This window comes from Arvicanthis niloticus, chromosome 19 (genome assembly GCF_011762505.2).
Source record: "Arvicanthis niloticus isolate mArvNil1 chromosome 19, mArvNil1.pat.X, whole genome shotgun sequence".
In the NCBI taxonomy this organism is placed as follows: Eukaryota; Metazoa; Chordata; class Mammalia; order Rodentia; family Muridae; genus Arvicanthis; species Arvicanthis niloticus.
In genome coordinates, this window is record NC_047676.1 from 49,549,539 (window position 1) to 49,563,059 (window position 13,521).

The 13,521-nt window shown below is 42.4% G+C and overlaps 1 protein-coding gene across 2 annotated transcripts in view; it reads left to right on the forward strand.

The window, feature by feature from the left end:
- Positions 1-13,521, forward strand: part of Nln (neurolysin) — a 92,326-nt gene that overhangs the window by 36,745 nt on the left and 42,060 nt on the right. For both annotated transcript variants that reach the window (XM_034523464.2, XM_034523465.2), the window contains one exon: positions 702-850. In XM_034523464.2, coding sequence (XP_034379355.1) covers positions 702-850 — 149 coding nt within the window. The remainder of the gene's footprint in view (positions 1-701; positions 851-13,521) is intronic.

Here is a 13,521-nt window from a genome sequence, read left to right on the forward strand (position 1 = left end):
GAACCGGTGCGGCCACAGCACACAGCTGCTCACTGGATGTATCGAGAACTACTGACAGTGTTTTATGTTTACTCAGTATGTGCATTTCAGGCGGGGTCTGTAATTTAGATTAGACTCTGCAAGGAGTCTGTAGCTGGGGAAATGATTAAGAACATTTTTTTACACAAACCCCTTCCTGCTGCATTGATAGGCTTGTTTTGTAAGTATCTGGTGTCCCAGTTGGGTGCCCCACTTTCAGTCTCTTATTTTCCACAGCACACTAGGCCCTTCCTCTTCTACAGCTGTTCCCCACAGCATACCCCCCCTCCCCCGTGTCCCAGCCCTTGGGAGCTGCCCCTCATCCTTCTTGTTCACAACCCACAGGATCTGTGATCTGTTTTTATGCACCATGCCTCCACCTTCCCAGATCATAAAACACCTATGCATAGGAACTATGTCATTATAATTCAGTTAATCGATTATACGCTGGATGTACCTTGATATGTGCTGAGTGCACGGGCTTATTGTTCACAGTGCTGCCAAGTGGAGCAGCCAGCTCCCACCCCCAGAACTACCTCTTGATAAAAGCTTCAAGAGCCTTTGCAGAACGCACAAAATGAAAACTTTATGGCAGCATAATTGCTCATCTCCAAAGGAGATGCTTGGCTTCCTGCCCCTTTGCCGGGCCCTGCCATATTCATAGTTTTTTTCTCCCTCCACAGTGGAAAGGACCATGCTGGACTTCCCCCAGCACGTGTCGTCTGACCGAGAAGTGCGGGCTGCAAGCACAGAAGCAGACAAAAGGCTTTCTCGTTTTGACATTGAGATGAGCATGAGAGAAGATGTATTTCAGAGAATTGTTCGTTTACAAGTAAGTAATAAATTACAAGTAACACATCCCTTGGAAAGGAAGAAAAAAAACATATAACAAGAAGTAAGGACCTGGGACTAGAAAGAAAACCCAGCAGGTGAGAGAGCGTTCTTGCAGCTCTTGCTGAGGGCCCATGCTTGGTTCCTGTACCCACACTGGGTGGCTCACTGCCTTACCTCCACCTCCAGGAGATTCAAGCCCTGGTCTAGCCTCTGTGATCCTCCAGCAGGCACATACACAGGCACATACAAACAGGTACATTTTTTAAAAGTAAGGACCTGTGGGCTGAGTTTAGTTCGTGGTAAAATGTGTGTGTATGTGCAGGACCTGGGTTCTGGTTGTTTAACCTATTAGTCAAAAAACAAACAAACAAACAAACAAACCACTACTACAGCTTAAACCCAAATTTGAAGCATGTTTTAATTAAATACTGGCCAGGTTGATGAACTCTCTAGCCAGGTCTGTCCAGAAAATGTCCCTGAGTCACCTTTTGCAGGGGCTTAAAAAGGCAAAACTCCTAATTTCAAACTCACCCCATTTCAAATGAGTTCCAATCAGGCCAAGTATATATCCTGACATATCTCCTGCCCACATACCTCCCTCTCACGTGTGATCATGCACATCCGATATAGTTGGGTCAAACAAACTTGTTTAGAGGCGTGAAAACAAATGGCTTGTTAGCTCTCATAAACAGTAGCATTCAGCATTTTGGGAAATGTCTGTCCTTGGGCAAGGAGCTTATAGGTTAGAGGCATTTTTGCTTCATGGATCTCGTAAACACAGTAATTATAACTTAAATTGTACCTTTTGCTCTCATAGGTGCAGTTCATGCATGCTAAAGCAGGCTAGTGTGTGTTCAAGGCCCTGGGGGCTGGTGGAGTTTGTGATGGAGCGTGTGTGTGTGTGTGTGTGTGTGTGTGTGTGTGTGTGTGTGTGTGTTCGTTCATTCATAGCCCTGACTTTAACCTTTCTTACTAAAAGAAGAAAGGTGAGAACATTTGACAAAAAGTAAAAAGTACTTGAATTTTTTGAGAATTTGTTTTCAATTATAGTAATTGGCAGTGTATAGCTATTTCTATAGTTGTTTTATATTGGTTACGTTTGTGTTGGGTTCTTAATCACTTTCATTCAGAATTAAGACTGAATGTAGAAGGGTGTACACCCACAAATCTAAGCCTTTTTAAGCCATCACAAACTGTTAGCTCGGTGGGAAAACCTCTTGGACTTTTCAGATTATTGTAAGGCTTATAGTAGCCCAAATCAGTTAGATGAAATGAAATCGAGTTGTTATCTGACGATCTTGTGGTCTGGCCTGTAGTATTGATAATACACTGCTAATATGCCTGATAATATACTGCTAATATTCCAGCCATGATATCTATCTCCTTAAAATTTCCAGGCCTCGCACATTCGAGTGATGAGTGTCCTGGTGAATTTGACGTTTTATCACTGATGTGAAGTTGCCTCCTCTGCATTGCAAGCACACCTTTCTCCACGCTCTTACTTTCCGACATCCCCAACATCCCCATGACATTACTGAAAATCTGCAAAATCAGAAATATAAAAAACTTTCTTTTTTATGACAAGTTGAAATAAGGTTTTGGTTTTTGTTGTTTTTGTTAACATCTGTTAAATGTGCAGCCCCTGGCAGAGCACAGCATGGTGACTTTGGCTCCTAAGTGCGTAGGCTGTTTAGTTTCTCATGCCAGGTTATCATAGTCACCCTATAGTTGATAGTGTGGTTCATCTTTGGTGCTATAAAAATAACCAATAAAAACAACTTTATGATATTCCTTATTATCTAAATTACCACCTCCTCCCACCCGCTGTTCTGCCCTGCCCCCAGCACCACTGGGGATCATACCCTGGGTCTTCTCCCAGGCCTTATCCACGAGCTGCATCCCCAGACCCCTGTCATGAGTAGGTTCTTAGGGTTTTCTTACCTTTCCATCTTCTCTGTTTTTTTTTTCAGATGCTGTCCAGATATGGAAAGTTGTCACATTAGATTTCCTTGTCCTACCTTTAAGTCTTATGCTGAGACCCATGTCTCTAAATTTGATTATACCTATAGCATAGACGGTCACCCTACTGACCCATTTATACCTGTAGCATAGACGGCCACCCTACTGACCCATTTATACCTGTAGCATAGACGGCCACCCTACTGACCCATTTATACCTGTAGCATAGACGGCCACCCTACTGACCCATTTATACCTGTAGCATAGACGGCCACCCTACTGACCCATTACTCAGCAGTGCACCATGGAGTCTGTGTGTTCGTTTGGTTGTTTAGACTTTACTGTGAGATGCTTCAGGTTTGGCTCCACAGCTGCCCCCTCCTTCACCTGAGTAGCTGCTGTGCTTGGCCACTTGTATGTGAGCACTGTTAGAGGCTCTGCTATGTGAGCACTGTTAGAGGCTCTGCTGTGTGAGCACTGTTAGAGGCTCTGCTGTGTGAGCACTGTTAGAGGCTCTGCTGTGTGAGCACTGTTAGAGGCTCTGCTGTGTGCTGTGGCTGAATCAGTCATGAAAGCGAACTAGTGTGCTTGTGTTTGCATTGAGACTCATTAGGTAAATGTAGTTACTTTTAAATACCTTTCAGAACAAATAGGCAGTAATTTTTAAAAGCTATAATTATCAGGGTTAGGTGCTTGAAAAATAATAAATATCATTTATTAGTAAGGACAAAATTAGATATATCCCAAATGTTCTAATTTTTTCTGTAAAGGATATAAGATAGCCGTAATGTAACACATAAGACCCAGCTACATAAATAAAAATTTAAAATAATTCAAAGTCAGTGATTTTTAGTCAGGCTTTAATAAAATGAAGCTAGTCTTAAATACTGAGTTGTCCAGATGCTACCAGTCCAGAAAGTAACCAGATACTGCATGTTATTTAGGCTTTCATGTGTTTTTCCATGAATAGAAATGTGAAATTATGGTCTAAAGACAGACTACTCTGGCCTGAACTCATCAGGTCTCTTATGCTAAGCAGGGTTAGTACTTGGATGGAGAAATGTATGTGAAATTGAATTTTACAGTTCTTCCTCTGTGTGTGTGTGTGTGTGTGTGTGTGTGTGTGTGTCCAATAAAAGTTCCAGTTGCCCATTGATGCATAGCACTTTAGCCAAAATGGCCAGAGAGTTCACAGCCATTTCATTTTCTCTGAGTTCCTGTGGACCAGGATTTCAGGAAGGAATTTGCTGAGAAGTTCTGACCTAGGTGCTCAGTGAAGCTTTGCTAGGGGTGGCTGAAGTTGAAGTGCCTTGTAGATACCTAAGGATTTCCACCTTTGCATGGCTCAAACTGTCTTGGTTAGCATGGGCTGTGGAGATCTGAGGTGGGAGCTCCCATCTGACTTACACACTGGGCAAGTGCTCACATGGCCTCTGTTCAGTGTGTGCCAAGGCATAAGATGCATATTTGTCCCTTTAATGCAAGGTCCCCAATCCTTTGAGATTAAGATCACAGCTCTGTGCCCTCATTTAACTTCAGTTATCTCACAAAAATGCATTTCCCAACAGAATCACACAGGGTCCGAGCTTCAAATGCATTTGATGAGACACAGTTTAACCCATTACACAGGACAGCTCCAGATGGTCTCTTTTTATAGTTTCTATAGTTTTTATAGTATCTGAGTATTCATTATAGTTTGGCAGATCAGGGTGATAGGACATCTTTGCAGGAGACTCAACATTCCAATATGCATATGTCATCAAACCACAGTGAAGCTACTCACACTGTAGAGGTTTCTGCCATACTGCATTAGATGGTGTTAGTTCGGAGCTCACAGTCTCCAGCATCCCATTAGTCCCCAGCCTTTGGCAGTTGAGAGGTGGTAGAACCTTTAGATCAGTGGTTCTCAGCCTTCCTCATGCAGCGGCCCTTGGATAAAGTTCTTCATGGTGTAGTGACTCCCAACCATAACATTATTTTCATTGCTATGTTAAGCCCACTGGGCAACAATAAGACCACTATGACAATTTTGAGCCAAATTTGAAATAAACTTTAATTAAATACTAGCCAGGATGGTGGACTTTGGCCAGGTCCATTCTGGAGTTCCCAGAAAATGACATGAGCTATGTTGGCCAGGTGCTTATAAAGGGAAATGCACACGGCTACATACTGCCTGTATCCCATCTATTCACTCGAGGGCGAGCGTGGGTCCTGATGTGCTCTATGCCTATGTACCTCTCGTGTAGGTGTGGTCAAGCACTTTGGGTGCATTTGAGTTCAGCAAGCTTGTTTAGAGAAGTAGAAACATGTTGCTTGTTATCTTATATGAACAGTAGCCCCAGAATCTCAGAAAGTATCTGTCTTTGGGCAAGGGATTCACAAGTAGGAGGAATTTTGCTTTGTGGATCCTTTAAGCACAGTAATTAAAACTGAAAACATGACTTTGACCAAATGGTGGTGGCAAAGGTAGGTAGAACTATGTGAGTTCGAGGCCAGTGTGGTCTACAGAGCTAGTTTCAGGACAGCTAAGGTTAAACAAAGAAACCTGCCCCCCCCTCCAAAAAAAACCCAAAACAATAACTTTAATTTGAGGGTCTAATAGCTATTTTATAACTATAATTTTGCTACTATTAATAATAATAATATACATGCCTGTGTCTTCCAATGATCTTAAATGATCTCTGTGAAAGAGATGTTCAGCTCCAGAGGGGTCCAGGCCCACATGTTGAGAACCACTGCTTTAGGAGCTCAGGCCTAGTGGGAAGAAGTGAAGGTGTGTGGCCTTGATGAAAATGCCCCTCGGTTCTGCCTCCCAGCCATCTCAAGGGACCATCTACTGTGTACCCAGCACCGTAATGCAGTGCCTTAATACAGCCCCGAGAACCACATAGGCAGCTGACCATGTGAAGATACCGTGAGACTATAGAGTCATTCTGTCACTGTGAGCTGAGATCTCAGGCATTTTGTCACAGCAACAGAAAGCTAAGGAAGCAGATGGCTGAGTCCCTGGGGTGTGCCCAAGTATAGGATGCCACATCTTCATCTGGGGAGGTCATTTGTATTCACATTTCAAAACCTTTAAATAAACAGTGGGTTAACTAAATGTATAAAAGGAATTATAATGTGGCAGAGAGCTAACCACAGTGCTCTCCTCTCCCAGTAGGTGGAACACTACATCTGTATAAATACGGGCTATCTAATTGAACTCCTACACCTATCTGTGAGCCAGCCCTTTTTCTAAGTAGAAAATAGTCAGAAAAGGTAACTAAGTTTCCAAGCCTCACAGAAGCCATTGGTGAGTGCTTGCCAGATACCATGTAGACTACACAAAACAGATAAATGTTGGTTCTGGTTTGTGCCTCTGTCTGGCCTGGTACAACATCACATCTGGTAAATGTTCATCAGACTAAAGGCGTTAGTGGCAGACTCAGAAGAGAAGCCTCCAGTAATTGATGCAGGAGCATGAGCTAGTTATGTGGGGGGAAAACATTGACTCTTCTTCCTCCAGTAAACCAAAACGGTCCATTAAGGTCTACAATTTAAAGCTTCTAGAACTCCATAGAGGATGGCATCCTTATGATATCTAGACAGGGATCAAGGGCTAGTGAAAAGGATGAGGCATTTTACTACTAAAGCATCCTTAGGTAGGTGAAGAACTGCATCCCTACAGTCATGACAGGAAGGCACCCCAGTGACACGAAGGGGAAGGAATAATTTGGAAGAGGCACAGATGGTACCTAGAAATATATATATATATATATATCAGTCTTGTTAGTAATCAAAGATGTAGGTAAGGTTCACTCTAAGTTTCTATTTCCGCTTACGAAACTGTAAGAATTGAGGTCAGATGATGCCTCTGTAATTGTGGATGTGAATCAGTGGAATTGTTCATGCACTGCTCTGGTATGGATGAAATTAATTAAAAATAAAACTAACTAATGGACTCACAAACAATAGCGTTAGATTGATGTTTACTTCCAGGTGACCTTGCATACCCTCTTCCATCCTACCTGAGATTTACCTACAGGTGCTGCTGCATTTATGGACAAATATAATTGAGCAAAGATCATACCAGCATTATAATGGCAAAGCTGACATATTCCAGATTCTTATTGGCAAGAAAACAGATTAAATAGAATGCATGGGTTCAACTGAAAGGAATTAAGTGTAGCAGCCATGGGCAGTGGGATGGTGTAGGAATGATGAAAGAAAGAGATAGCAGCATGCTGCACGCAGCCTGCCATTTTATGGCCTTCACAGATACATGCATGCATGCATACATACATACATGCATACACACATACATACATGCATGCATACATACATACATGCATGCATACATGCATACATGCATGCATACATACATACATACATGGTAAAGCTGAATAAGTTTTATCACAGATTGAGGACATCTATCTCTTGTATAGGTTGCCTAGCATCTGTAAATGCTAATAGCAAGTGCTGTTAGCCAGACATGGAGGCACATGGGAGACGGGGCAGGCAGATCTCTAAGTTAGAGGACAACCTGGTCTATGTAGTGAATTCCAGACCAGAAAAAAAGCAAGCAAGGAAGGATGTAGGTTTTGATTTTTCAAATCCTACTTTTAATAAGGGTTTTTAAATGCTTTAACCTCCCTTGTAGCTCACTACCCACCAGAGATAGTGGAAAAGAAAGGTTATTAGAATACAGGGGTAAGTGGACCTGTTTATAAATTGTTCCTTGGAGCAAATCTAATCTGCTTTGTCAGGAAATCAGCAGTTCAGTTCAGTAGTGTCAGGATCGCAAATATGAATCAGCAGCAGTGGGACAGCCTAGCAGAAACAGCCACAAGTCAGCAGGAGCAACCAGGACCAGCAGGGATGCCAGGAGAAGTTCTCTGCCAAACTGAAGATCATTGAAGACTAAGACATGAGACCAACAAAGTGTTGCAAAACTAGCTATGCAAGCCTCTGTCATTGTCCGTTGGGTCCTATTTTACTTCCTTAAGACATCATGTGTCCTCCCATGGGCCTTGCCTCACCACGTGAGAGTGTCTTAGCAAAACTCCACTTGAGTCAGCTGACATCACTCTGTCAATCATCTCAAGTCCACAGAATTGGCAAGAAGCCACAAGAACACCACCAGAAGTTTTTGGTGTGTTTCTCTCTCTGAATCACAACAAATGAAGCAATGTAAGGTGAACAAATACATGTGTGTCGTTAGAAAAGAATTCATCACACATCCTTTCACGTGCTTGCTTTAGCAAAATATCCTTGCACCTGTGTCTGCTTCAACCAAACACCATTTGACCTAACTGATGTTCTAAAGAAATCGGAAGTTTTCCACTTCAGAAGAAAGAAAGGAAAGGGGGAGGAAAGGAAGGATGTGCTCATAGTATACATATATAATGTATTTATATAACAAATGTTGAAAATATTCTGTTTTACGAATGATGGGAGGATTTAGTGCAATTTACACATATCTAGTTATAATCATTTGTAGATATCAAATACTGCCTAAGTACTTAGAATATTAAATGTATACTTTATCTCATCAAAAGAAAAATAGAAAACAAGAAGCAAAAAAGAAACACATTTTCTTATCCCATTGGTTAAAAGTAGCAGATATCGGAAAAGTAAAAAAAAGTTAAAAGTAGCAGATATCAGAAGCCAGCAGTGATGGTGGGCTGACAGAGGCTCCTCAGCCATTCGCTGAAAGCTAGCAAGGGCTCCACACATGCTCTGCTCAGCTTTATTGGTGGTAAAAAAGCATAGTTTGTTCATGACGAGTAACATAAGATGTCTTACTCCTGCAGTCTGCTAAGTACGTAATAAACACACAGGAGGAAGTCTGGTGAGATAGAGCTTGAATCATGCGAGCTTAACTTAGAAAACAGAATGCTCTATTGTAATGTTGTTGTTGTTTTCAGAGCTTCAGGCTTGAGCTTGCCAATTCATCTTAGCCAATTACTGACTTAAAAGACAGAAGTTAATTGTTGTAGTGGCGGTAAATGGATCCTGAGTTTAAGTAGACAATGCTATATGATTTGAACCCAGGGCCTTGTATGTGCTAAGCATGTAGCATTATCACCTGACCTACAGCCCTAGTTCAAGTATAGATTACCTTTAACCTAGTCTCTCCTAGCTTAAGCAGGTGTTGTAGACTAAGCACCAAATTAAGACTTATGTCCTAAAACCATAACAAAAAACGAGTCCCAAAGGTCATTACAACCTGTTCAACATTTTTTGGGTTTTGGTTTTTTGTTTGTTTAGTTGGTTGGTTGGTTGCTGGGTTTTGGTTTTTTGAGACAGGGTTTTCCTACAATTTGCCCCATAGACCAGGCTGGCCTCAAATTCAGAAGACCCACCTACCTCTGCCTCTCAAGTACTGTTATTAAAAGGTGCTTTTAATATCATTATTATTTTAAAAACATAAGTCTAGGCCTAGAAAGATGGCCCAGCAGTTAAGAGCAAGTACTGCTCTTGTAGAGGACCTGTATTCAGTTCCCAGCACCCAGGTCAGTTCGCTTCCAAGCATTTATAACTCCAGATCCATGGAACTGTACATGCTGGTCTCTGACCTTTGACCTCCTAAGGCATCTGCACTTACATGTACATACCCATATTCAGATATATACACATGAAATTTATACATACACATATTTGGATGGATGGATAGATAGATAGATAGATAGATAGATAGATAGATAGATAGATAGATAGACAGACAGACAGACAGACTGGCTGACTTTACAAACATCTACTACTTGCACAACAGGCTCCAGAATAACACTTCATTCTGGCTATAGGCAATAAAGACGTCACAGCAGGGAATGCAGGGCTTAAATAGGAACGGAAGAGATCTCAGATACAAGGAACTGCTTACTTTTTGCCAGATTCGTTTTTCTTTCTTTCCTTTTTTAAAAATTGAAAACAGATTTTTTTCTTACAATATATTTTGATTATGGTTTATCCTCTCAGGTCCTTCCAACCCACCTAAATCCACACCCTTTCTATCATTAGAACATAAACAGGCACCTAATATATATAACAAACAAAACAAACGAAGAAACATATAAACACAGACACGCAGGTTCACACAAACAGAAATTCCATAAAAACGTAATTCTGGAAAGTATGATATATATGCAATGGACCTGTAAGGTTAAAAAGGAGGGAGGGAGGGAAGCATTATGGGACAAAAAAACCCACAATTGTTATTGAGCTAATTTTCTGTCGGCCATCTATTGCTGGGCGTGGCCTTCAGACCCACTGAGACTCCGTTGGAGAAAACTCATTGGAGATAGCTTCTGAGTCAGAAGTCTCTATGTGTGCCAGATGTCTTCACTCACCTACAACCAGTCCTTCCCCACAGCCTTGGCTTTTGACTCCTTGAGGATCTTCTTCTCCATTTGGTTTCTGCTTGAAAGCCTTGTTTCCCTCATCCATCTCACAGGCCTGCTTATTGGGCTGTTTCCCAGTTTGGGGTTTTGTGTTTTGTTTTTGTTTTTCTGACTTCACAGCCCCACGTGGTGCCTGGAACCCCTTCTCCAGACCCTGATCCTGAGCCAGAGTTTTAAAATATGTCTAGTCCTGTATCATAGCCAGTGCTTTGACCACTTACAATCTGCTCAGGCTCAGGAACCCAGAGTAAAACGTCGTCAGCATCTCCCATGGCTCAGTGCCCTTGCCTTAGGTTTTTGTGCCTCTTGTCTAAGTACCTAACATCTTTTTCCCTCATAGTAGTTCATACTAACATCATCTCTTTGTAGATTATTTTACTTTACATATGACTTAAAGCTCTTGGAAGCTATTTGTTTATTTCTCTAGAGTCTGAGATAAGCAAGGACACAAAATAGAACATATAATATATTCTGATTGCAGTTTCTCCCAAAGAAATGTGCCCCATGCAAGTGTGCCCGGCATCCTCAAACCCTGCATCTGGGATGCCGCTTTGTGTCAGTGGTCGTCAGGCAGGCTGTCGTACACCCCTCCAGCCTCTTCCTGGGCCATCTTCCTTGGATCTCTCACTAAAACAGTAAATGTCATGGGGATAAGGGAAGAAATCACAACTGAAAATGAGCGACAAACAACTTGTGTCTGCATTTCAGTGTGTGTAACAGGCCCCAGGAACACTTTCTGAGGCCTCTCAATATCAGCAAACTCAGTTGTAAATCCATTGTTTTAGATAGCATTTAGAGGAGGAGGCTTCAGAGTTCTTTCAGCATTATAATTTGTTCTTTATAACATTAAAAAAACAAAACAAAACAAAAACCCAACAACAACCAGGCAGGGTGCATACCCCTTTAATTCCAGTATCAAAAAACAGAGGCAGTCTGATCTCAGTGATTCAAGGGTAGCCTGGTCTACATAGTGAGACTGCCCAAAGAAATAAAAATAAACTAGATATGTGAAGCTCTTGTGAAGAAAAACAATGAGCTAAAGGAGCCCATAAAGGTTTGGGGGATAAAAAAAGAGCAGTTAGGTTGCTGGGTGTGGTGGTGCTTGCATTTAATCCCAGCTCTTGGAGGCAGAGGCAGACTGATCTCTGTGCTGGTCTACTGACTGAGTTCTACATAATGAAGCTCTGTCTTAAAACAAACAAAAAAATTGTTATAAGGTTTTAAAGAGTCATAATGAATCAAGGGTGAGGGTGGAGTGATCAGGAAAATCAGTAAACTAAGCATTTTATGAATTTTTCTCTGCTATTTTTTTCCGTTGGACGTGTGTGGTTATAGGAAAATACAAGCATATCATGAACATGTATAAAAGCTCTTTGTTAGAGGGGAAAGTAAATCTTGTCTGCACAGGTGAAAATCAGGGTGCCTACCATCGGATCATGTGAATTAAACATTAGAAGCCTTTGAAGAAGAGATGTTTTGCCTGAGAAGATCTGTGAGGGCGGAGGGGCAAAGCCTTTGTTCAGGAAAGAAGATGCAGTCCAACAGAGCAGTCGAGAGCAGTGGTTCTCAACCTGTGGGTCAAGCTACCCTTCCACAGGGGTTGCATAGCAGATTCTTACATTTTATTCATAGCAGTAGCGAAATTACAGTTATGAAGTCACGATAAAAATAATTTTATGGTTGAGGGGGTCACTATAACATGAGGCACTGTGTTAAAGAGACAGCATTAGGAGAGTTGAGAACCACTGGTCTAGAGAATTGCCACTTTCCATGTGGCAGATCCTGGGAGAATTAGGCCTTTACTGGGGTTTATAGAGGAGATAAAACCGTAAAGGACTCCAGTACGGCAGTGGGCTTAGCAAGTGGGCTTTAGAAGTGCCTCGGTCTTCCCACCGGCCTGTGGAGCCTTCCCGAGACTTCATAGTGGCACTGGGGGGTCAAGTTACTGAGTCAGACTTTTGTTCAGTGTTATTTTTGTGGTTAACTGTTTCAGTATGCTAATTAATGATGGTTTAACTAGACCCAATTGAAAATTTTCCTCAGAATATCCTTTTACCTGTTTGCACTTGTCTCGCTCACTTTGAGAGTATATGGTTTTAATTTTGATGTAGACTGTGAATGTTATCTTAATTCTCTTGAGTGCCTTCCTGTAGAAACAGAAGTGTGACCTACCGTGGGAGCCTACAGGAAGCATGTACAGCCGTGGAGGAGCCCTGAGTGCCACTCACCGGCTGATGAGACTGTGCATTTAGCCAGTGTTCCCAGCTTAGAACCAAATGTTTGCCTCAGCTCTTCAAGGCTAGCTCTCTGCTGTGTATCTCAGCCTCCTAGATCCTTAACAATAAACCCAGCTCTTACCAGACCCAGCTCACCATACTGTACATGGTTATGGCCTAGATACTCCCACCCCCACCAAGCCTTACAAGTTGCAGTGTCATAGTGTCTAGAGACTCCTGTTGCCATGCTCACACTTCAGGACAGGCTTCCTGGCGCTATTGGAACAGACTAGCCGAGCTCTAGTTAATGACCTCCTTATGAACGTTGTGATTTGAACTGTTCACCATCCCTGTGGGAGCCAGTCCGTAGCCAGGTTGACTCCCTAGACATTCTGGGTTTCTTCCCAGACACCTGCTGCTGGATCCCAGTAGCTGCCAACCCAGCTCAGGAGGGTTCCAGCTCCAGGCCTGCTCACAAACTCACAGTTCCACAGAGCCACAGAGGGAGATTGTAATGGAAAAAGGAGTCTAACCATTCTTACCCTCTGTTGAGAATACACTCATGAAAGGTTGAGTAATGTTGGGAGAGTCGTAGCTCTGTGCCCTGATTGTCCCGTGGTAGGCAGTGGGAAGTAGTTTCTGCTCTGAGTCATACTGATTGAAATGCAGCTTTGTTTACCTCCCTGTCACCAGCCATCTCAAATGCCATTTCTAAAACTAAACACCATTCATTAAAAACCTAATCAGTTTGGAAATTTGGAACACTCAGATCTGGATGGCCCTGGTCTTTCATGGAGAAAAATGTCCAACTGACAGGAGGCCTGTAAGCTCCAGTGACAGAAGGCTGCCATTGTCCCTTAGCCAAAGTGAGTCTTTTGTACCTGCTGAGTCTGTCTGGAGTCACATTTCCTCCCAGAGACCATGAGCTGACCAGCCACCTTAGATACACACCACATATCCTGTGACTTCCTTTGGATTTTTGGACTTTTATTGTCTTGGCTGGGGGAATTTTCCAGCCCCCTCCAGGACCTTCTGTTCTTTGGAGGCTAGCAGCTTTCCTTCTGTTTTTGTGGGGTGCTGACTCATTTTTCCCAGATACTTGTTCATATGCA